At 39.2% G+C, this 23,221-nt stretch overlaps 1 protein-coding gene and 1 long non-coding RNA gene across 5 annotated transcripts in view; one reads left to right on the forward strand and one right to left on the reverse strand.

The window, feature by feature from the left end:
* Nucleotides 1-1,790: 1,790 nt before the first annotated feature.
* Nucleotides 1,791-16,640, reverse strand: fitm2 (fat storage inducing transmembrane protein 2). 4 transcript variants are annotated; one of them, XM_043710298.1, is made up of 4 exons: nucleotides 16,430-16,515; nucleotides 13,328-13,551; nucleotides 11,977-12,107; nucleotides 1,791-4,439 (listed from the first exon to the last, which is right to left on the reverse strand). In XM_043710298.1, exons 3-4 carry the CDS (start codon nucleotides 12,009-12,011, stop codon nucleotides 3,839-3,841), a joined length of 636 nt encoding a protein of 211 aa, XP_043566233.1. In that variant the 5' UTR covers nucleotides 12,012-12,107; nucleotides 13,328-13,551; nucleotides 16,430-16,515; the 3' UTR covers nucleotides 1,791-3,838. The 4 variants fall into 4 exon arrangements, 3 of the variants coding, with proteins under 3 accessions (XP_043566233.1, XP_043566235.1, XP_043566232.1); XR_006314635.1 differs by lacking the exon at nucleotides 1,791-4,439 and adding an exon at nucleotides 5,369-5,542; XM_043710300.1 differs by lacking the exon at nucleotides 13,328-13,551 and having other exon boundaries at nucleotides 16,430-16,517.
* Nucleotides 16,641-17,647: 1,007 nt separating this feature from the next.
* Nucleotides 17,648-23,221, forward strand: part of LOC122559909 — a 36,963-nt gene continuing 31,389 nt past the window's right edge. Inside the window, exons 1-2 of the long non-coding RNA XR_006314594.1 lie at nucleotides 17,648-17,733; nucleotides 19,461-19,563. This is a non-coding gene — a long non-coding RNA (uncharacterized LOC122559909). The remainder of the gene's footprint in view (nucleotides 17,734-19,460; nucleotides 19,564-23,221) is intronic.

The following is a 23,221-nucleotide window of genomic DNA, read 5'->3' on the forward strand; positions in this document are numbered from 1 at the left end:
GCTGAGTTGCTCTAATACTTTGTATTGGCATTAGATATTGAAATGCCAATATTGTGACTTCATATTTAAGCATTTTAAAAATACTCTTTCTTCATATTTAGCAATTAGGTTCGAAGGGTCGTTATTTAAGCAAGGCATTTCCTGAAAGTCACATTTTATGGTAACTGCTTATTTCCTGTAGAATCCCTGCGTGGGTTTTCAACTTTCAGGTTGCAGTTTGTTTGGAGATTGTTTGAATTTTTCAGTTGTTGGTCAGCCTTGGAAAGGGGAAAAGCTTCTCAGCCCAGCACTTTTGCTTTTGTAAAATGCCTTTGTGTGGGCCCAGTGTGGTATTTGGAATATTGCTCTAGTCCAACCCATAACTATCTTTCTAAAAACTCGGAATGCCAACACAGCTTATTTAAGAAACATGCTAAGATCTCAGAGATAATTGCTTGTGTTTAGTGGGATTCATCTTTCTGCATCAGAATATTACACTGACAGTTGTCTGAACATTACACATCTTATGTCTTTTATTTTGTCTTCAGGATCTAACATTTAAGCAAGAAGTGTTTTATCTTCTCCCAGAGTAAATTGCCACAGAAAGGATTTTGTTTTCTCTTCATCTAGAATGTGAAAGTGTTTTTGTGTATACTTTGGGTTATTTAGAGGGGTCCACATTTATATTTCCATAGTATGAACTAAGCATTAGCTAATTTCACATTGTCATTTAATAAGTTTTGTTTTAATAAATCAATAATTTTGCATTTATTAAAATTAAATCAACCAGGTAACCCAAGTCTAATAACAAGAAAGCATACGATTGACCACATCTGGAAAAACAGTACAATTTTTGTTGTCTCCCACAGAAGAGTGGGACGAGCCAAAGACAGTGAACCCCTCCCATCTCAATCACAACACTGTAGGGTAGAGATCTTAGTGACCATGTGCAAGGTCAGCAATAAAGAAATGGGATTGTAGCAAATCCATCTCTGAACTATAAGAATTCTCCTAAAGTGCACTGGACAGAACTGAAAACAAGCATCAATTTCACCCTCCACTTTTGAGCCCATCTTCTCAAAATAATATTATGGACCTTCATAAATGCAAACTGCAAAATATGCTTAAATTATCGAGCTGCTTCTCAATAGGCAAGTCCTTTTTCCCTGAATTTCCACAGCCACACAGAGGTCAACTCACCCATGGACTAGTCAAGCAAGCAACTCAATTACAGCAATTAAAAGTCACGGTGGGGGGAGGTGAGATCACCTACATTTCTGTATTTTCATGTCCAAACCAAGAAATAATGATAAATAAAATAGACAAAACAGACATGACAATATTCAAGTATTATGCACAGAGATTGGATGTTATATAATAAACTCTATTTAGTTGTCTATTTTTCATATAAAACCATATGCAACATAATCTTCTAGATACTGGCTTCAAGTTATTTCTCTAGTTTGTTTGACTTAATACATAACCCTCAGCATTCATACTGTCAGCTTATTTATAACAATTATCAAGGGAAAACCTCTCCAATGCATGATTCACAAAAGTACAAGATTATAAAAAGATGTATTGTTAAGGATGACTTAAAGCCTGGCCAACTAAACACACCTTAGGAAGGGTCTGAAATAAGCCTAGAATAAGTTTTAGGGCAAGAAAGCCAGGTATCAGAATGAAATAGGTGAAAACATAGGTGCCAAAGACGACTAAATGGAACAGCCATAGCTGAAACAGAGGTCTTAATGGAGGGCGATAGGAAGGTGAAGGATCACCTTTGATGCAATTGAAAAGGCAAAACTCAATAATAGTTAAAAATGTTAAATATTTAATGAGAAGTACATAGCTAATGAATTCTAAACATATAACATGCCTTATTCCTTTGTATAGTGTTTCAAATTGAGGCAAGTAGGTCAAAGAATTCCTCTAGATTCTGGGAGAAATCTAAATATCACAGTGCATCATTACATTTCAAAAATCAATCTCACTTGCATTAAAAGCATTTTTTAAAAAAGTTACTTATGCAAAGAAAGTAAATTAGGTATGCAGTGTCAATTCCCAAACCATTACATCTACGCTCCATCCAATTTACAAAAGTTTTTCTTAAATAGACATATTAATTACAAATGGATCATTTCAGAGCATGTATGCATCCTATAGCAACTCTTAACTCTACATACATGTTGGTTAACAGCACCAGCTTACATTTCAAAACATATTTCATTACATTTAAAGCATACAATGTACATCAGATAAACACTTTTAATGTAAATTCTTCCTATGGGAATAGAAACTGGTTAAAAGGAAAACATGTGCTATAGGTTTTACTTTATAACACTTTTAGACGTAGTTTGATTTTTTTTAAACCATATTTATCTCTTAAAAATACAACACATACACAGAATGAAATAAACATGCTATCCAAGCAATTTTCTCTCCACAACAAAGAAATCTTCAATTGATTACAACAAAACAACTGGACTTCAATACATAAGAGAGAAGATAATTTCTTAAGTCTATCAGATCATATAAATATTGTTATACAAAACTTGTCAGCAATGCCTTTCATAAGCAATGGACGTTGACAATTACTATGCTTTGAAGGCAGAATATTTTAGGCACAATGAAGTTAACAGTTTAAGCAACAACCCAAGTGCAGGAAAGAAATAACTAATTTATTCTTGAGGAATAAACATAAGAGTTGCAAGAACAAATGTAGACATCATTCAACAAATATTACTCAACTTTGATTTCATAGTTTAGTGATTTATATAAAGAGATTACTGAAAGGTGCAGTAACAAAGTAACTACCCGATAAGCATGTTGAATCAATTTGTTTGACTTACTTTTGTTTTTATGAAGTTAGACTAGCTAATTGATTACACTTCTGTTGAAAGTTAGGTTTAGCAGACCTATGTACTTATACTAAGTAACAGCAATTATAACTAAATCTATTATGCCTTTTATTATATTAAGTACTGCGAGTGAATATTTCCAATCACATTTATACTCAAATGTTTTTAAACAACATTCAAAAAAGCAATGGAGACATAGATTATTGATAGAATTACTGATTACATAATTGCTTTAAAAATCACAGAACAGATTGAAAAGATGTAATAAAGATAAATGTACATTGCACTTAATATTATGCAACAGAAATAATGAAGAATGGACGAACAAAATTAAAGTGGAGAAATGTAAATTTTAGACAAATGGATAGAATAGCCACCAGCTCTACTTATTCACGTAATTATTTGATTTTAAACAAAAATAGAGGAGACTATAAAGTTTTAAAAATTGCTAATATTGTTACACTTTGTGGCTGAACAACTAAAAAAAAGAATAATGGCCAGCATCTTATATAATAAAGATCCGCATGACATATTATTCCGTAATTACACCTGGGCTGCTATGTGACTATATGTACGCAGACATGCTAAAGCAGTGCAAGCTGCAAATAAATGTTCCTCATTTAAAATAAAGCTGCTTCCATTGGTTTAGACTGACACAGAAATTGGAAAGCTAATTTTCTGTACCGCAGGTAACAACTTTAAAATCCACCCCAGTGAAGAAACAATTGAAAAGCGAATCCTGAGCGTTTTAAAGTTATATTCAGTTATATTATTTGCATTGTCATTTTGAAACTGATTATATTAGATGCACTTCACAACTGGTGTTGAATATCAATCCTTTCCTCTAATCTGAGCTCAACAAATAAGCCAGCTTCATGTCGTGAGAATAGTAAATATTTACATACACATCACATTGCAAAAATACAAATTCAATAATGCCTAGAACTTGTATACAAAGAATGGCAAAAATTACATCAATACTTGAAGATTTCAGAATACTACTCCTTTTTGTTCCCAGTTTCAGGTGGCAATCCAGGAGAAAAAGATTTCTTATACCAAAACCTGTATGTTCCATACCAGGCAGAAATTCCAAAAGCAGTTCCAATTATTTTATGAGGCATATCATGAAAGTACACTGCAGTACAAAAAAACATCCAAATCCACAACAAAAGCAAGGCATTTAAAGCAATAAACAGTGATTTAATTATTGTTGCTATGGCCTTTCCTGGCTTTTGCTCCACTTTGTGAAGTTCATTCATGACAGCTATTTCTTCTGTCATAATTAGTACACAGTACGACAATAAGAAGGAGTGTCCAGAGATGTCAAAGCCAAGCCAAATGTGGCCATTTTTCTTGCAGGTGTATAGGTTGTCAAGTTCATGAAGAACAGTCATATTTTGGGATTCGTAGCACTCACCTGTGAAATTTTCAATAATGTGAAAAGTCCTTGTGCTAAGAAACCAAACACCAGTTCCTACCAGACATGAAGTTACACGACGTACTGCAAACAGAACATCCCTTTGAAGAAAGTAATTTGAAGTGAAAATAAAGGGAAATAGCAGGCCCACGGTCCAACCCCATGAAAATTTGACGAAGTACCTGCCAAAACAAAAAAATGAATAACTTGAATTCCAAGATAGTTCTTGAATAATCACAATTTTCAATGTAGGGCTTTTGTCAGTGGTAACTATTGAAGTTTTCCGTTAATGAACCAAAGATTTTCTTATAAACCAGATTATCCCAATTACTTACAGAATAACTGAAATTTTCCCGGTAGATTTTTTAAAAACTTACTCATTTTAATAGTTATCTCTAAAACATTAAACATGAATGAATCAAAGAGGAAGTTTAAAAAACTTCAATAAATAAATGGAATGTGAAATACTCCATCACAAACCTAGTGAAGCAAAAGTTATTGAAGCAACACTTTTAATAAAAGAATTGTAGAGTTGTCCATGCCGACCAGATATCCCAAACTGATCTAGTCCCATTTGCCAGCATTTGGCAGATATCCCTCTAAACTCTTCCCATTCATATACTCATCTAGATGCCTTTTAAATGTTGTAATTCTACTAGCCTTCACCACTTCCTCTGGTAGTTTATACATGCACCACACTCTGCATGAAAAAGTTGCATCTTAGGTTCCTTTTATATCTTTCCCCTCTCAGCTTAAACTATGCCCTCTAGTTTTGGATTTCCCTACCCTGGAGAAAAGACCTTGGCTATCTATCATGCCCCTCATGATTTTATAAGCCTCTATAAGGTCACCCCTCAGTCTCCAACGTTCCAGGGGAAAAGCCCTAGACTATTCAGCCTTTCCCTACAACTCAAACCCTACAGCCCCAGCAACATCCTTGTAAATCTTTTCTGCACCCTCAAGTTTCACAACATCCTTCCAAAGCAGAGAGAACAGAATTGAACGCAGTATTCCAAAAGTGGCCTCACCAATGTCCTGTACAGCTGCAACATGATATCCCAACTCCTATACTCAATGCACTGACCAATGAAAGCAAGCTTACCAAACAGCTTTTTCACCACCCTATCTTCGTGCGGCTCCACTTTCAAGGAACTATGCACCTGCACCCCTAGGTCCTTTTGTTCAGTGTAACATTGCAGTTAATGTGCCATCAGTCTGTCCTGAGGTGTTCTCCATGACACATATAGCACTTACTTAGTGATTGTTTCCTCAATCATTGGCTAGTCTAGCAAAAATAGAAGCTCTTTTTATTTTGTTAAAATATTTCATAATTTAAAAAAAAATCTTATTTTAGCAAATTTAAAATATTCACGCAAGTACCTAATCAGGACTTCAGATTTGTACATTAGATAATTTTTAACTTCATAGAATATAATTGCAAATGGAAATTTACATAAAACTATGACCTGCTTCTAGTGTAACATTTATATAACAATGCATCACAACATGTAAATTGAATTAAACCTGGGTGAGGGAAAGCAGCGGTGAACTCAGGGAGAAACAAACAAGAAAATCAGTGCCTCTGATTAAATGTCACCAATCAGTATTTGCAAGTTTGGTTTGATACCTTCAATAGGCTAAGGCTGTTTTCCCTGGAGCATTGGAGACTGAGGGGTGACCTTTATAGAGGTTAATAAAATCATGAGGGGCACAGATAGGATAAATAGACAAAGTCATTTCCCTGGGGTGGGGGGAGTCCATAACTAGAGGGCATAGATTTAGGGTGAGAGGGGAAAGATGAGAGATCTAAGGGGCAACTTTTTCACGTAGAGGGTGGTACGTGTATGGAATGGGCTGCCAGAGGAAGTGGTGGAGGCTAGTACAATTGCAAAATTTAAAAGGCATCTGGATGGGCATATGAATAGGAAGGGAGGGATATAGGCCAGGTGCTGGCAGGTGGGACTAGAGATTGTTGGGATATCTGGTCGGCATGGACTAGTTGGACCGAAGGGTCTGTTTCCGTGCCGTACATCTCTATGACTATGACTTCTCATTAACTGTATAAGTCCTGCCCTGATTTGCCTTACCAAAATGCAACACCTCACATTTATCTAAATTAAACTCTATCTGCCACTTCTTGACCCATCTGATCTTGATCACTGTACTGAGATAATCTTCTTCACTGTCCACTACACCAACATTTTTTTAAATAGTTATTTGGTAGAATCATAATTATAGAGAGAATGTGGGGCAGTGGAAATACACTTGCATTGATCAAAGAAAAATACTAGCCCAGAATTAAGGGTTGAATAACTTTTGTACTGATTTTATAGAGTCTAGTCTATAAAATCAATTATGGAGATGTTATTATTTTACTGACTGAATAGACTGAAAAGCATTGATCATTATTCATCAATTAATGTTCAGGTTCCAGACTAACCTAGTTTGCTTCGATGCCATAGCTTGTCAATAACATTCTGCACAACTAAATTACATTAGGGGTTCAATAAGAAGTCACAGGAATCTGCTGTCCACCTCTGTCCTAAAGCACAATATTCTGTCACTTAGTTTGACAACAATGCACAACATAAAAATGGACACCGCCAAAGATTAGATTAGATTCCCTACAGTGTGGAAACAGGCCCTTCGGCCCAACAAGTCCACACCAACCCTCCGAAGAGTAACCCACCCAGTCCCATTTTCCTCTGACTAATGCACCTAACACTGTGGGCAATTTAGCATGGCCAATTCACCTGACCTGCACATCTTTGAACTGTGGGAGGAAACCGGAGCATCCGGAGGAAACCCATGCAGACACGGAGAGAATGTGCAAATTCCACACAGACAGTCACCCAAGGCCAGAACTGAACCTGGCATCCTGGTGCTGTAAGGCAGCAGTGCTAAACACTGAGCCGCCATGTTGTGGTTAAAAAGCTAAAAGCAAATGTCATGCAATCTTGCAGAAAGAGGACAAATTATTTTTTTAAAAATTGGTTTTAGTAAGTATCTTAAATGATGAGAAGGTGGTCACAGGTACAGTGGTCTACAAAGAAAACTCCAGTTTACATACATAAAGGAATAGCCACTAATGGTCGAGTAAAACGCATAAAGCAGTAATAGCTTGGGATGTTCCTTGGTGGGGGAGGTTAGAGCTGCAGTTCAGCAGAAGATTTGAGATAGGGGAAGGTAAGGTCTGGAGAAATCTAAACAGAGAAGAGAACTTTGAATTTTAAATGTTGGTAGACAGATGCCAATGCAGGTTAACAAAGACGAGTGATGAGGAGAGTCAATTGAATAGTACTTGGTTTTTGCAAATAACAAATGCAGAATTTTGGATGAACTGATTTTCAGGAGGATGGGAACCGAACGCTGTGATAGCACTCAGTCAATGTAGTCTGGAGAAGCTAACAACACGATTAAGGTATCAGCAGCAGATAGAAAAGTAGGAGGACAAAAATTGGGCCAAATGACCTAGTTTGAACGAAGTAATCTTTACAATGTCACGGATATGAGATTAGGAAATTCAGCTGTGACTCACACACCACCCTAAGGTTGTGAACAGTCTCATTCAGCCTGACAAGTGGTTGGGAACATGGATAGAATCAGTGACATTAGGAATGGAGTTTGACGGATTGAAGAGTTGGCTCCCGTCTTGATGCTTAATAAATAATTGTTTCCCTAAAATCCAGGTGGTCATTTAAACAATATGAATCAAAGTAGTGCAGGCTTCAAGATATGTGGAGAGAGACAGAGCCGGATATTTTCAGTTTAATGTGTGAAAAATGACCCCAGTCTGCTGAAGGTATTACGGAAGAGAATTGTAAATGAGGAACTGGACAGCCAAGGACAGATCCTTAGAATAGCGCAGGAATGGAAAAAGAACCAATTTTTGGAGATGTCCTGTTCCCAAAGAGATGAGCATGACCCAAACGAAAAAAAAAGAGGTGTCACTGAGCTAAACACCAGAGGTGCCTCAGAAGAGGATTTTGATTATTGTAGCTTTTCATATTGAAGACTCATAAGTCAGTGATAAACAGGGAGAATACATTATGTTCACACTCTGAATGTCATTTCATAAAATGAGGTCTAGGATTGTGATACAGACAAATGCTAGAATTGAGAAATTCAGAGAGTTGGAAATAGACTTGTTGAGCAATAAGGTAAAGGGCTTTGGAGCGGTTTGCAAGAACTGAAGGGTAAACAGTAACTATTTTTTGAGAAAGTATGAAGATTTTTAAAGGGAGGGAGCTAAAGTTCTCGAGGAAATGCACACCATTTACAATAGCATGGAGGTCAGAGAAGGAAGCTAGATCATCATAACTTTTCTCCATTCATTCAGAGAATCCTCATCACCTACGATTTTGTCAAAGTTCTTGGCACCTGTTCTACCATCACTTTCTTTGGCTCAGTATCAATTTACGTCTGATTACACTCAAGAACTTTACTGTGTTAAAGTTGCTATACAAATAAAAGTTGTTAGTTGTATCATATACGATACAACTAAGTCCAGGAGGAAAATAAGACATCATGCACTGAAACCTGTTCTTTCTGTGATATTTGCACTATGGATGAATCAAACAGCATCAAACAAGGCATCAGAAACAACTACTAACCATATTCATAGTGCTTGTGGACACAAGCCCAGATCACACATTGATTCCTGAAGAAGGGCTAATGCCCGAAATGTCGATTCTCCTGTTCCCTAGATGCTGCCTGACCTGCTGCGCTTTTCCAGCAACACATTTCCATCTCATGTCCGAAACGTCAATTCTCCTGCTCCTTGGATGCTACCTGACCTGCTGCACTTTTCCAGCAACACATTTTCAGCACTAACCATATTCAGTCAACCATGCAAAACTTCTTTACTAACATCAGGGAATTTGCATCAGAATTGGAGAGCTATCGTCCAGCCTGACAATCAGACTCACGAAATCATACTGTGAAGACAATGTTCCAGACTCCTCCATCAAAATCCTTGGATATGTCCTGTTTCACTGGCAGGATAAACCTACTGTAGGTAGTAGCACTGTGATGTATAATTGCTGGGGAAAAGCTGTCCCAAGAACTTCAACATGGACTCCAACCCTCTGATGTTTCATGGCATGAAAAACATCAGCAAGGAGAGTCTGTACTGAATAATTATTGGAAGAGGCATTCAGGGTAACAAGGGCACAGAATGTACTTTAGGTGGGGGCCTGCAATGTCCATCAGCAAGAGAAATGCAGTTGCATGATGACAGACGGGCCTGCTAGAAGCCTTGAACACATATCTGCCAGACAGGAACCACAGCAACCGTTGAGAGAACCAATGGGAGGGAGAAATGTACTAGGCCCATCCTCACCAATGTGCCTGTCACGCAACAATACTGGGCGGAATGAGTACCACATAGTCCCCATGGACATAAGCTCAGACCAGACATTGAGAGCAGTGCTCGTCATACTGTGCGGCACTTTCACTGTACTAAGTGGGTCAAATTCAGAACGGACCTAATCAATTGCAATCCTTCAGGCACTGGCGGCCATTAGCAGTAGCTGAATATAATTCAGCAGTCTGCAATCTCACTCTTCCACTATCGTCACACCATGGGCTCAATAATGGTTCAATGAGACATGTAGGAGGTCATGTGAGGAACAGAACTAGGCATTGCTAAAAATGAGGCATCAATTCTGGTAAAGTTACACATAGGATTATACCTATGCTAAACAACAGAAGCAAGATGTGATGAACGTGTGATCCCACAACCAACTCCTCAGATCAAAATTCTTCAGCCCTTCTACATTCAGTCATGAATATTAAAGGACAATTAAACAAATAACTAGAGATAGTTTCAGAAACAATCTCATTCTCCTGATAATGTGGAAGGGCTGCCCATCAGTGCAAAAAATTCATCTTCAGCTAGAAGTACTAAGCAAATGACCCACTTTAGCCTCTTCCCAAGATTCCCAGAATCACAGTAGCCTATAAACAGCCAAAGTAATTCATTTCACATGGTATTAGGGTCAATTAACTCAGTTGGCTGGACAGCTGGTTACAGCGCAGTAATGTCAACAGTACAGGTACAGTTTCCATACCACGAGGGTACCATGAATGTCTCGCTTTCTCAACCTCGCCCCTCACCGGAGGCATGGTAATCCTCAGGTTAAACCTGCCACCGTCATCTGCATCTGAGATAGCAGCTCTATGGCAACTTTATCTTACTATTGGAAAATTGCCAAATAATTTGGATACTGCAGAGGCTAAGCTCTGACAAAAGCCCAGTTGTCATTCTGAAGACTTCTGCTCCAGAACTAACCACATCCATCACCAAGCTGTTTCAATACAGCTTCAACACTGGGATCTAAGCATCAATATGAAAAATTGCCCAGACAAGTTCTGATCACAAAAAGCACCCCTGCCAATTTCAGCTCCATCAGCTTGCTCTTAAAGTGATAGCAACTATCATTGACAGTGCCATCAAGCAGGTTAACACAGAAATAAACCTGCTCACTAATACTGCTTGGATTCCATCAGAGCCACATGGTTCCAGATCTCGTAAAAGCCTCGGTCTAAATATGGAGAAAAGAAATGAATAACAGAGGTGAAATGGAGAAAACACTGTTGACATCAAGGCCGCATTTAACCAAGCGTTACTTTAAGAAGCCCTGCTAAAATTGAAGTTAATTGGAATCAGGGCAAAACTCACCACTGCTTGGGGTTCTAACGAGCACAAAGGTGGCGCAGACCAAAGACTGCAACTCCTGGCAATTATTATAGAGTTCCTCAGGATAATGTCCTAGGCCTAGACATCTTATGCTGCTTCATCAATGCCTTTCCCACCATGATAAGGTTAAAAGTAAACATGTTCACTGATACTTGCACAATGTTCAGTTTGTTGCCATTACTCATTCCATGATTCATGTGTTTTTGTATATATGTTTTAGCTCTAGAAAGTATAATTTATGTAGATAAATGGGATAATTGCAACTAAAGCAAGCTAACAGCCATATTTCCTTGAGGGGTCAACAGCTGGTTTAGATGATAACTAAAATGTTGGAATTTAGAGACTGCCAGAAAACAAAAAAAGTGACCTGTGTTTGTTTAATATAGTCACTAAATTAGTTTAAGTGCATTCAGTAAACATTGAAAGACTGCAAAACCCATTTACTGAAATCAGATCAAAAAGGAAATTATAAAAGAGAGATATTAATTTAAAGGCTTGAGGACAGCACAATAGGCTTCATCATCAAGGAGACGGTTTCGAATTATCTGGGTGTTTGCTGAGAGTCGAGAGTGTGGTGCTGGAAAAGCACAGCAGGTCAGGCAGCATCCAAGGAGCAGGAAAATCGACAGGTGGGACTAGATTGGGTTGGGATATCTGTTCGGCATGGACGAGTTGGACCGAAGGGTCTGTTTCCATGCTGTACATGTCTATAACTCTATAAGCCCCTCATTATGTTCGCTGAGAGTTTCAATTTGCAATTTAGATCTCATGTGGTTTGCAGCTCAGAGAAATTGAATCTCCACTTGGAATCACAAATGAGTTTTAGTCCCTGTTTGAATTTTGAGAGGAACAAGAGGTGGAAGATTGCCTAGGTTGAAGTGAGTAGGAGGATCTACAGTGGCCCCCATAGTGTCTTATTACAAAATAAACTAATCTGCTGAAGTAGCCTGGAACAACTGAACAGACACTAGAACAAGGAAGTGAGGCATCTAGTCACAAGATTGTAATAAAAGTTTTACCTGAGAATGTCTGGTGCTACTAAATTATATATCATAGATGGACCATATGGTCTAGTCCTGTTCCTATTTCTTGTACTTTTGTTCTTGAGGAGGATTTTCCAAAAGGACTGTGGTATAGTTATGGATCATCCCTAGAGAAATAAATAGCTTTAAGATCAATATAACTTACAAAAAAAAGAGTTATTGGGAGAAATCATAAGTAAACCTGAATGCATAACACATAATTCTAAATTATATCATTCAGCTAATAGTGCGGTTTTGTTTAATTCTATAAAATCTTTTTTTGTTTTAAGATGCAAAATCTATTCATTCTAACTAGGTATTCAGATTTGTTTTTTTTTTAAAAAGAATATTAACGATCCTGAACTGGATTATAGCAAGTTCCAGTGGCAACTCCTCAGATATTGAAGCAACCTATGCATATATGCAGCAAAACTTGGACACCAACCAGACTTAGGCTGTGGCAAATAATATATGGACCATACAAGTACTCTGCCATGACTTTCACCAACAAGAGAGCCTAACCATTCTCCTGATTATCACCCCGAACCCCTAACATCAACATCCCATTGATCCATCACTGACTAGAAATTATCTGGACCAGCTGTATAAACACTGGAACTACAAGGTAAGTCAGAGTCTGGGAACTCTGTGGTGAGTAATTCATCTCCTGACTCTGCAAAAGTCTGAACACGATCTACAAGATACAAGATACATGTCAAAAAACATGATGGAATACTCTACTTGCCCGCATCAATGCGGCGCCAACGCCATCCAGGACAAAGCAGCCAATCTGATCGGTACCCAATCCACCACCTACTACCAGTGAAAGTAAAATGCATGACATACCAGAGGTACTGCAGCAAATTGCTCACACCCCTCCAATATTTCTAAGGTTTGGGTAGCGCCACATCAGATTGGAAGCTGCCAAATTTTATATCACTTTTCAGGAAAGACAGGTGGGAGAAAACAAAGAACTACTGCTCAGATAAGCCAAACACCAATTGTTGCAAAACTACTTCCAAACAGTGACCTCTTACCACTAGAAAGTAATCATCACTTTCTGTAGGTTCCCCTCCCAAGGGACACGTCACACTGACTTGGGAGTATATCCTCCAATATTACGAGGTCGAAAGCAACAAGGTCCCTTCGTAACAACCCCATGTATAGTTATACCATATGGACTGCAGCAGTTCAAGAATGCAACTCACTGCTACAAGACAATTAGGGACAAATGTTGGTCTTGTACCACTTGTACCACTTTCCTCCACACTAGTTCTGAGTCATGCACGAGCTTTCCACATCAAAACGTAGCAGGAATAAATGGAAAATATTTCCTTCTCTAACTCACCTCTTCCTCAGGAAGATATAAAACAAATAACTTCAAAAGGTTCCTTGTTTGAATGCACAATCATCTGCTATATGATCTTTCAAGAAAGTTGTAGATAGATATTAGGTCAAAAAAGATCAAAGGACATGATGAAAAAGCAGGAACAAGGTATCCAGTTGGATTATCAGCCACGGTCATATTTATTGGCCCAGCAGGTTTGAAGGTCGGAATGGCTTTTTCTGTTCCTATGTTTAGTGGAAAAACCAGAGACAAATTAACTAGATCTAATCGCTAATGTAGAGACATTTTTATAAGGTAAGAAGGATGGGAAATAAATATTATAGATAATATTTCAGAGTGTCTTTTAAAAACTAACACAGGACTACAAACATGTTGATCAGGGAAAATGTAGAATGTGGGTGAACTAGCCAGAAATATGAAAAAGTTGCAAAAACCTTTCACGAGTAAATTAACAGGAAGACAGTCACGAAAGTAAGCATTTGTCTCTTAGAACCAGAGATAGGAGAAATTATGAAATAAAAACAAGTATTGCTGGCAAAACTCAGCAGGTCTGGCAGCAACTGTATGGAGAAAGTCTGGTGACTCTTCACCAGAATGGAGTTTCGCCAGCAATTTGCTTTTTGTATCAGATCTTCAGCAATTTTTTTTATTATATGAGAAATTATCATAGGTCATAAAGAAATGGCAAAGACATCAGTCAAATATTGTTTGTTTGTCTTTAGAATCAGAATCATACAGCATTAGACAGGACCTTCGATCCATTGAGTCTGTACCAACACAAATACACTGCTACCTGCTTTCCTGCACTAGAACTATTTTAAAAATGTTTCATTCAGAAGACAATTTCATTCCAAAAACAGACTGTAATATAAGATATGAGATAAATGCAAAAATTGTGATGGGCTCAGAATGATGTTCCAAAGTTTGTTAGATTTTGAGATTAGATTACTTACAGTGCGGAAACAGGCCCTTCGGCCCAACAAGTCCACACCGACCCACCAAAGCGCAACCCACCCAACACTACCCCTTTACCTAACACTACGGGCAATTTAGCATGGCCAATTCACCTGACCTGCACATCTTTGGACTGTGGGAGGAAACTGGAGCACCTGGAGGAAACCCACGCAGACACAGGGAGAATGTGCAAACTCCACACAGTCAGTCGCCTGAGGCGGGAATTGAACCCGGGTCTCTGGCGTTATGGGGTAGCAGTGCTAACCACTGTGCCACCCCCACTTGGGTAGGGTCACATCAGATTGGAAGCTGGCAAATGTTATATCACTTTTCAAGAATGACAGGAGGGAGAATTCAAAGAACCATTGGCAAGTTAGCCTAATACCAATAGTTGCAAAAATATTGGGATCTATTAAGGCTTAAAAATTCACCAAGAAAATTTAATGATTAGGGAAAGTTAACATAGCTTTCTTAAAGCTAAACTGGAAATCCTGTTTGTCAAATTTAATGGAACTTTTTGAGGATGTAACTAGTAAGATAGGTAACGAGAAAACAACATAGTTTTTATACCTAGATTTCCTAAAAGTACCCTGTATTCCTTAAGGTGCCACACCAAAGACTAACTATCATAGAGACTGATGTCATTGTGGATAATGTATTAGCATGGATAAAGGATTGATTGACAGGATTATACAAGGGGGCATAAATGGGCAATTTCAATCTCTTTAGCAATCTCCGTAGGCCTTTAACATATATAATCTACATTAAGGAATTGGAAGAGACAAAGAATAATGTATCTAATTTTGTTGATATACAAAGCTAGGGAGGACACAGAAATTAGAAAAATTATGTTTCAGAAAAAAAGTCAGATGGATTATAATACAACAAAATGTGAATTTAATCAATTTGGTCACAAGAGAAAAAACAGATTTTTCTTTAAAAAGTGTGAGACTTGCAAATGTTATGTTCTGAGAGATTTGGATGGGCTTGTACAAGATTATACAATGTATTAAATGCATATGCAGCAATCAATCAGAAAGATAAATGGTATACTTTATTTCAAGGAGAAATGGAATACAAGAAAAAGTAAGTCTTGTTGTAATTGCACAGGGTTTTAGTAAGACCACATCTAGAGTACTGAGAGAACTGTTGGTCTCCACATTTAAGATATCCTTGTATTTAAGGCAATACAACAAACGTTCACTAAAATAGTCCCAGGAATGAATGGGTGAGCATCCTATGTTGCAACTAAACAAAATTTTGCCATATTCTTTGGTGTTTAGAAGAATGATAGATGCTTTTGTTGATACATACAAGATTTCAAAGGGGTTTGAAAGCACAGATGCCAAGAGGTCATTGGTCAGGGAATCTAAAACATGGGGCATAATTTTAGGGTAAAGAACTGATTGTTTAAGCCTCAGACAAGGAGAAGTTTCATTATCAAAGGGTTATAAATCTTTAGAATTTTTCACCTTGAGAGTCTGCATCACGAAATACTTTTAAGTTGCTCATAGATTTTTGGCCTGTAGATTTTACAAAGGATATGGGGAGGAGGCAGAGAAGTGCAGCCGAGACCTAGTAAAAGGAAAGTACCGAGGATGCAGGAAATCTAAATCAATTTTGAAACTGCCCTGTCATACCAGATTCTAAACAACTAACTCTTTCCCCACACATGCTGCTAGTCCTGCTGAGTTTCTCCAGCGTTCTCTGCGCAAAAATGAGTCATGATCGAAACGAACGACGGAGTATGCTAAACAGGTCGAAAATGATCTACTCGTTATAGTTATCTTATTCTGAGAAAGGCCAGCAACAATTCAGACCTCGCCCCTGTAATTGTCAGCCAGCTATTCGGCCACTGAAGACATCAGAGCTCAGCCCACTGCTGTTCTCGTCTAACAGCCATTGCCATGACTTTAGCAGCAAGTTAGGAGCAGGAGGCTAAGACAATCACTTTGTGATAACATAAAAACACTAATCAGAGACGATTCCTCCCATTTACAGTGGGATCGCCCACCTCCTTCTCACTACTGTCACTCAGGCTGGGCTCAGCTCGCGGCTACCTGCCCGGGGGAGTAAGAGTAAAACCATAACCGCCGCTGGTGCACTCGCACTGGGTGACAGCCGCAGCCCGGGGCCTTCGATACTCACATATTCAGGGCATTCCGCCGGTTAGAGAAGTAGGAGTCGGCCAGGGGTTGGCTCGCTTTCAGCAGCGAGCCCCCCAGGGTGATGAGAGCGAGGAGTGGCGCCCCATACCGGTACAGGCAGGCCCGGTGAAGGGCCGTCAGAGACCGCACGATGCCATCTAACGACATCTTCACCCGGAGAAGGCAGCCTCCGCTCACTGCCCCTGATTGGTAGATTTCTTCCCCGCCCAACGCCCCTGATTGGTGATGACCATCCCTCACCTATTGCCACCTGATTGGTGAGTCCCGTCACACATCACAGCCCCTGATTGGTGATATCCAACCCCGCCCGTTTCCCAGCCTATTGCAGGTACTGGAGACCTCAGGCTCCGCCCATCTAATTGAATAGTCCGGGGATAAGTCCCACCCATTGCACTGGATTGGTTTAAAAGAATCCGACCCGCCCGACTGGATTGGTCAAAAGCAGCCCTGCCTTCTACATTACAATTCGCTGTTGAGACCAGTCCAGATTCACAGTCCTGTGTTTGACTATCAATTAATGTATGAATGAGGTTATTGTCCAATAGGTTTAATTGGAAGCACTAGCTTTCGGAGCACCCCGCCTTCATCAGGTGGTTGATAACCATGAGGTTGACATCCACCTGATGAAGGAGCCGCGCTCCGAAAGTTAGTGCTTCCAATTAAACCTGTTGGACTAAACCTGGTGTTGTGTGATTTTTAACTTTGTACAGCCCAATCCAACACAGGCACCTCCAAATCATGTATGAATGAGAGATGTATTCATCAAAGATGGCATACAACCCAACCAACTGCAGTAACCTATACTTCTATGATGCTTTTAACACATAAACAGCCCAATTTTGAAGCAAAGTATAACACTGAACTACATAAGAAGATAAGATATCCTAAGGTTAGGTCAAAGAGGAATGCTAGAGTGACTTAAAGGAGGGAAGTGAAGTAACAAGGCAGAAACGCTCAGGGAGATAATTCCAATGATTTGAACCTAAACATGACTCCTGATTGGAAAGGTTGATCTCATTGAGTATGAGTTCCCTGTTTGAGGCTGTTAACATGGAAGTTAATCAGGAAATCCTGGCTGGCAGGTATAAAGAGGAATCTCGGAGATTCTCCTCATTCGAGGAACTGGCTTGAGCTAGCTGGTCAGAGTCCATATGCTGTGCGCGTGTAAATAAAGAGTGACCTGGTGATAGGATATCAGCCTCAATGGAGTTATTTCAGTGGTGACAAGAGAAAACAGTACACTCCTAAAGTAAATTTACTTGCAACGGTCATCTTTGAGTAGGGGTAAGCATTTCTGGCAAAATGCCTTTATTTGCGAAGGTGGATTCATTAAATCCTGATGTCAAAGACTGGGTCCAGTTTGTGGAAAGAATGCAATATTTTTTTCCAAACATATTATATTGGGGCAGATGAAAAGCAATGAGTAAATCTCCTGACTGCATGTGGACCTGCAGCATTTTCAGGTATTAGGAGCCTGATCCTAAGGGAACAGATGCTAAAGCCTTTCAGGAATTGATGGATTTAGTTAAGGAATATTATGATTTCAAGCCTCCTCTAATTCTAAGACGGTATCAATTTAATTTGGCAGTTTGAGAACGGGTAAATTGTATTGGACTTTTTGATGAGGTTAAGATGACTGGCAGAGACATTTGATTTTGGGTTAACCATGAATGAGATGCTGAGAGACTGTTTGGTATATGGGATTCATGATGTAACCATGCAAAAGCACCTATCAGCTGAAGCCCAACAAGACTTTACACAGGTGCTACAACTGGCTTCGTCATTACAAGATGCAGCAAATGGAGCATGAGAGCTACATGCTATCCCACAGGAAGTGGAAACCCTCACCTGTTTAACTGAGCTTGGAGAACATCACTTGAGTGTAGGCAATTGTATAACCTCACACAGGACACTTCCTGAGCAGAATGACCCTAGGTCAGCTCACTACAAACCCCAAAACAAAGCCAAACCTCAGCCAAATAGCTAAACGGTTCTTCAGGATCTGAGTTAGCAAGCCATTGTAGGTGCTGCTGGTGTGTGTGGACACAAGACAATAAAGGAGTTTTACAAGGCCTTACTTGAGTAAGAGAACTCATGGGCCAGTTTCCAGGAGAGCACACAGCCTGAAAAGCCCACCTACATGTGGTTTGGAACATTAAATTGCTCAGCAACATCCAATACAGAGCCAATCAAAATAAGTGCCTGGTTAAATGGAGGTCGATACTGTTGCAACTCTATCAATAATTGCAGAACCAGTCTTTAACAAGACTTTCTCTGAACTCCAATGCTTAAATTTATGCAAGGCCTCAGCCAGACTGAGAACGTATACCAGGTAACCATTACAGATTAAGGGTTCTGGTCTCCTATGAAAAGCAGTTGGTGCATTTACCACTGGTTGTAGTAAAAGGCTTGGATCCAAGCTTGATGGAGTGGAATTGGTTGAGAAAGATTCACCTTGATTCACCTCAACAGGTTTTGATTAGAAAATGGTGGCCTAAGTGAAGTCCTAATGAAATACCCGCAAGATTTTCAGGAAGTTGTAGGACAGGAGTGGGGATCCTTTTTACATTGGAAGGCCATGTTTTAGTTTACTGAGATCCTATTAGGCCACATTTAGCATTAGTAAATCAACATATTTACTAATTTTAATTAAAGCCTGCTATTATATGAGGACTTTAAACAAAATAAAAATTCAGCAGACACCTTTATTTGTTTGGCAAAGTTGACAATAGAGCTAATAATAAGTGAAAAAGTTAGACAACAAGCCAGTTAATGACTTTTTTGTGATTGCTTATTGTGGAATAGGAATCAGAGATTTGGTTCCAACATCGTTGACCTTAATTTTAATTGGTCTCAGGTGAATATCCATCATCTGAGATCTCAAGTGCATTTTAATTTGTGTCACATATGAAATATTGATTCACAACATTCGGTAATGCCAAAACAAGACAGCATTCAACGAGCATGTTGGTATAGGTGTGGGTATTCAACAACATTTTTTCATATTTCAGTGGGATCCTTCTTCGCATCAAATAGAGACGTCAGAATATTATCTTCTGAGAGCTCAATGAATTCTATCTGAAAGTCATCAGGTGCTTTGAAGCTATAAACCAGGTATGGTTGAAAAGCTAGTTTCAGTGTGAGATCATGTTTTTCACACATTTCATTGTATTCAGCAAGGATTCTAGAACAGATTCATGTCACACTTCCTTAATGATTTGTTTGTATCGAAAGTTTCGATCAGTAAGGAGAGTTTAGAAAAAGGTCAGCTTTTTCCGAAATGCCTGGATCTTTAGCCACATATCATTTATAGATTTAGCTTCATCTTGCAAAAAAAAACAAATCATTTGCTTTGACATTATATCACATGAAAATGCAGCATTTCTGCAGAAATGCTCTTTTGACAATTCATGTGGTTCATTCAATTTCTCAAAAATCTTGTGATTTGTTTTCGCAAAGATAAACGTTTTACACGTATTTGTCCTCGTAACAACCAGCGCACTTGGGAATGATATGGCAAATCCACATTAATGTTTCACCATGAAGCTGAAGCATGTTGTGAAACTGGCAATGCCATGACACATTTGCTCAAATGTAGTTTACTGTACCAAAACTTTCTTTAATGTGTTACTTAAAAGAGTAGATTTGGCACAGAGATTCTATTGATACAAAAGACAATGAAAGGAAATCAAAGTATCTGGATCTGGCAATTCTTTTTGCAGTAACGCAATGAATTCTTCACGTTTTCCTCTCAAGTGCACCATCCCTGCATACACTTACTAAATTACTTTAATTCAGTTTCACTTCATGGCATTTTTCTTTGAAGATAGTGAAGGTGGTGAAGGTTAGGTGAATTGGCCATGCTAAATTGCCCATAGTGTTCAGGGATGTGTAGGTTAGGCGCTTTAGTCAGGGGAAATGTAGAGTTAAAGGTAAGGGAATAGGTCTAGGTGAGTTAGTCTTCAGAGGGTCAGTATAGACTTGTTGACCAAATGGCCTGTTTCCACTCTGTAGAGATTCTTTTATTCTGTATATCAATTCCATGTGTCCTCACCATAAGGGTACCCAAAGCCAGTAATTCCTCATGGAAATGAAAATCTGCAGTTACAGCACAAATAAAAAATAACACCTGCGCTGAGTCAGTAATGTCAGTGGATTCATCCAAGGCAATCGAATAATAAATGTCTTCACTTTGGCATATTGTATGGTGTTGTTCTGTTACACTGAGGGCTAATTCATGTTGCTGATTAGAAATAGTCCTTCTTGAAAGAGGTAGTTGTTTGTACTTATTAACCTTATCTGAATCTAAACATCCGACAACTTCAACAATGCATTCTTTTATGATTTCCACATTAGTAAATGGCGTACCTCTTCTTCCAAGTATGTATGCAAGCTTATAAGTTGCTACGGTGAGGTCAGTCCCTTGTCCAGACATTGTTTAAAATACTGGTTGCTGCTGCTGCTTTTGATCTTTCATTTTCTTAAGTACAGATTTTCAGGGTGATCCTTCCAGTTTAGCATATTTGTGATGCTTATGAGTTGCATAATGCTGATTTGCATTGTATTTCTTTGCTGTTGCAGAGCAAACATGTCATTTTACTTCCACAGCAATCACCTAATACTGAAATTCCCATTCTTCATTGAATACTCTGTTCTCTTCCTTTAATGTTCTTTTCTTAGTTTTTGACATGACTGGGTTACCAGTAAAAATTCTAAAAATGGTACTCAGATTTTAAAAATGTGGATTTAATATTTCCAGACAAATAGACAGAAGATCACAACTGGTACCCCAAAAGTACTCAGGTTCCCCATCCCTAGTCTCGGGACTATCAAAGGTGCCAAGGCCACCTTACATGTTGACCAGGAAGCAATTTCACAGTTCTTCAAGGGCTGCCCAGTGCCATTTACCTTACATGCAAAAGTGGAGGCAGAAATCAGGAGGCTGGAAAGTGAAGGAATCATCAAACCAGTGCATTTTGCAGAGTGGGCAACAATGGTCGTACCGATAGTGTAGCCTGACAGGTTGGTTTGCCTTTGTGGGGATTTTAATAAATGGTAAATCCTTTCCTTAGTGGGGTTGGGGGGGTTTTCATTCATGAAGCTGTACATGAGCCAGGCATACTTGGATTTGTGACTAAATGAGGAGTCCAAGTAGTATGCCACAAGTAATACCCATAAGGGTTTGTGCCAATATACAAGACTGCCTTTTGGGGTATCATTAGCCTGTGCCCTTTTCCAATGGATGATGGAGAACATTTTACAAGGTCTACCCCAGATTGTCATTTGTCCAGATGACATATTAATAACAGGGAAGACCAATAAGGAGCGTTTAGAGAACTTGGACTCAGTCCTTAGAAGTTTCTCCAGGGAAGCGTATGCCTTAGAAGGAAAAAATGTGTGCTCCAGACAACCTAAGCGGCCTACTTGAGCCTGAGTCAACAAGACTGGGTCACACCTCTTTGAAGATAAAGTGAGGACGATCAAGGGTGCCCCGGCTCTCATGTGTTTATTGGAACTTAGGTCTTTCCTTGGGCTGATGAATTATTACAGAAAGTTCATACGTAACCTCACCTCCATCTTGGCAACCTTACACCTGCTATTGAAAAAGGGTCAGCCTTGGAAATGGTCACGTAGCAAAGAGGTAGCCTCCAGGAAAGTGAAAAAGTAGCTATCGTCATCTATGGTGCTCACTCACTATGATCAGAAGTGACCAGTAATGCTGCCATGTGATGCCTCCCCATATGGTATCGGGGTGATGTTGGCTCACCAGAGGCCCACCGGAGAGGAATGCCCAATAGTGTATGCTTCCTGGACGTTGGCTTAAGCCAAACACAAATATGCCCAGATAGAGAAGAGAGGTTTGGCGATCATAATTGGTGTGAGAAAGTTCCATCAATACCTTTATGGATGTAAATTTGTAACAGTAACAGACCACAAACCCCTGCTAGGGCTACGTACAGAAGACAGGGCCATGCTGCCCAAAGCTTCTGGTCAAATTCAGCAGTGGGCCCTTACTCTCAGTGCATATGATTACAAGTCAGAACAGCATTCAGGAGGCCAAGTGGCAAAGGCAGATTCCTCGAGCAATCTCCCATTGGCAGATACACCACTGTTGGTGCCTCTTCTGAAACAGTCTGTTTTGATTTTAAACTTTGGGGACATCCTTCCAGTCAACGCTGACAATATCCAACTGTCAACACAAAAAGATCTCATCCTGGCAAAACTAAAACAGTTGGTGGTGACGGGGGAAGTAAAAGAGCTGTCACAACTAGAATTGAAACCTTTTTAGACCCAGCGAGACTAGATCACCGTAGGGGGTGGCATAGTATTATAAGGAGTAAGATTGATTGTCCTGAGCAAAGATTGCTGCCAGATCCTGGCTGAACTCTACCAGGGTCATTCCAGGGGCTTCCAAAATGAAGATGTTCTCATGAAGTTATGTCTGGTGGCCAGGAATGGATGCAGTGGCACTGGCCAGAATGCCAGCAAGGACAAAAATTACTGCCAGCCCCTTCTTTTTTTTATTTCAAAAATATACTTTATTCCTAAAAAGTCGCTTTGTATGTATACATTGTCACAAAAGCAGTTCGGTTCTGTACAGTTGCATATCAAGTAAATGGGACTCTATCCAAAAAAAAAGACATCCCTTTACACATGCAAAATTAATATTTTCATATATTTGAGGCATTAGGAGGGTCTGATAACTGAACAGACCCCCCATTTGCTTTCAGCAAGAAGACCTCAGACAGTGGTCTTTCCCCACTGCATCTTG

Source organism: Chiloscyllium plagiosum, chromosome 20 (genome assembly GCF_004010195.1).
Source record: "Chiloscyllium plagiosum isolate BGI_BamShark_2017 chromosome 20, ASM401019v2, whole genome shotgun sequence".
Lineage (NCBI taxonomy): Eukaryota > Metazoa > Chordata > Chondrichthyes > Orectolobiformes > Hemiscylliidae > Chiloscyllium > Chiloscyllium plagiosum.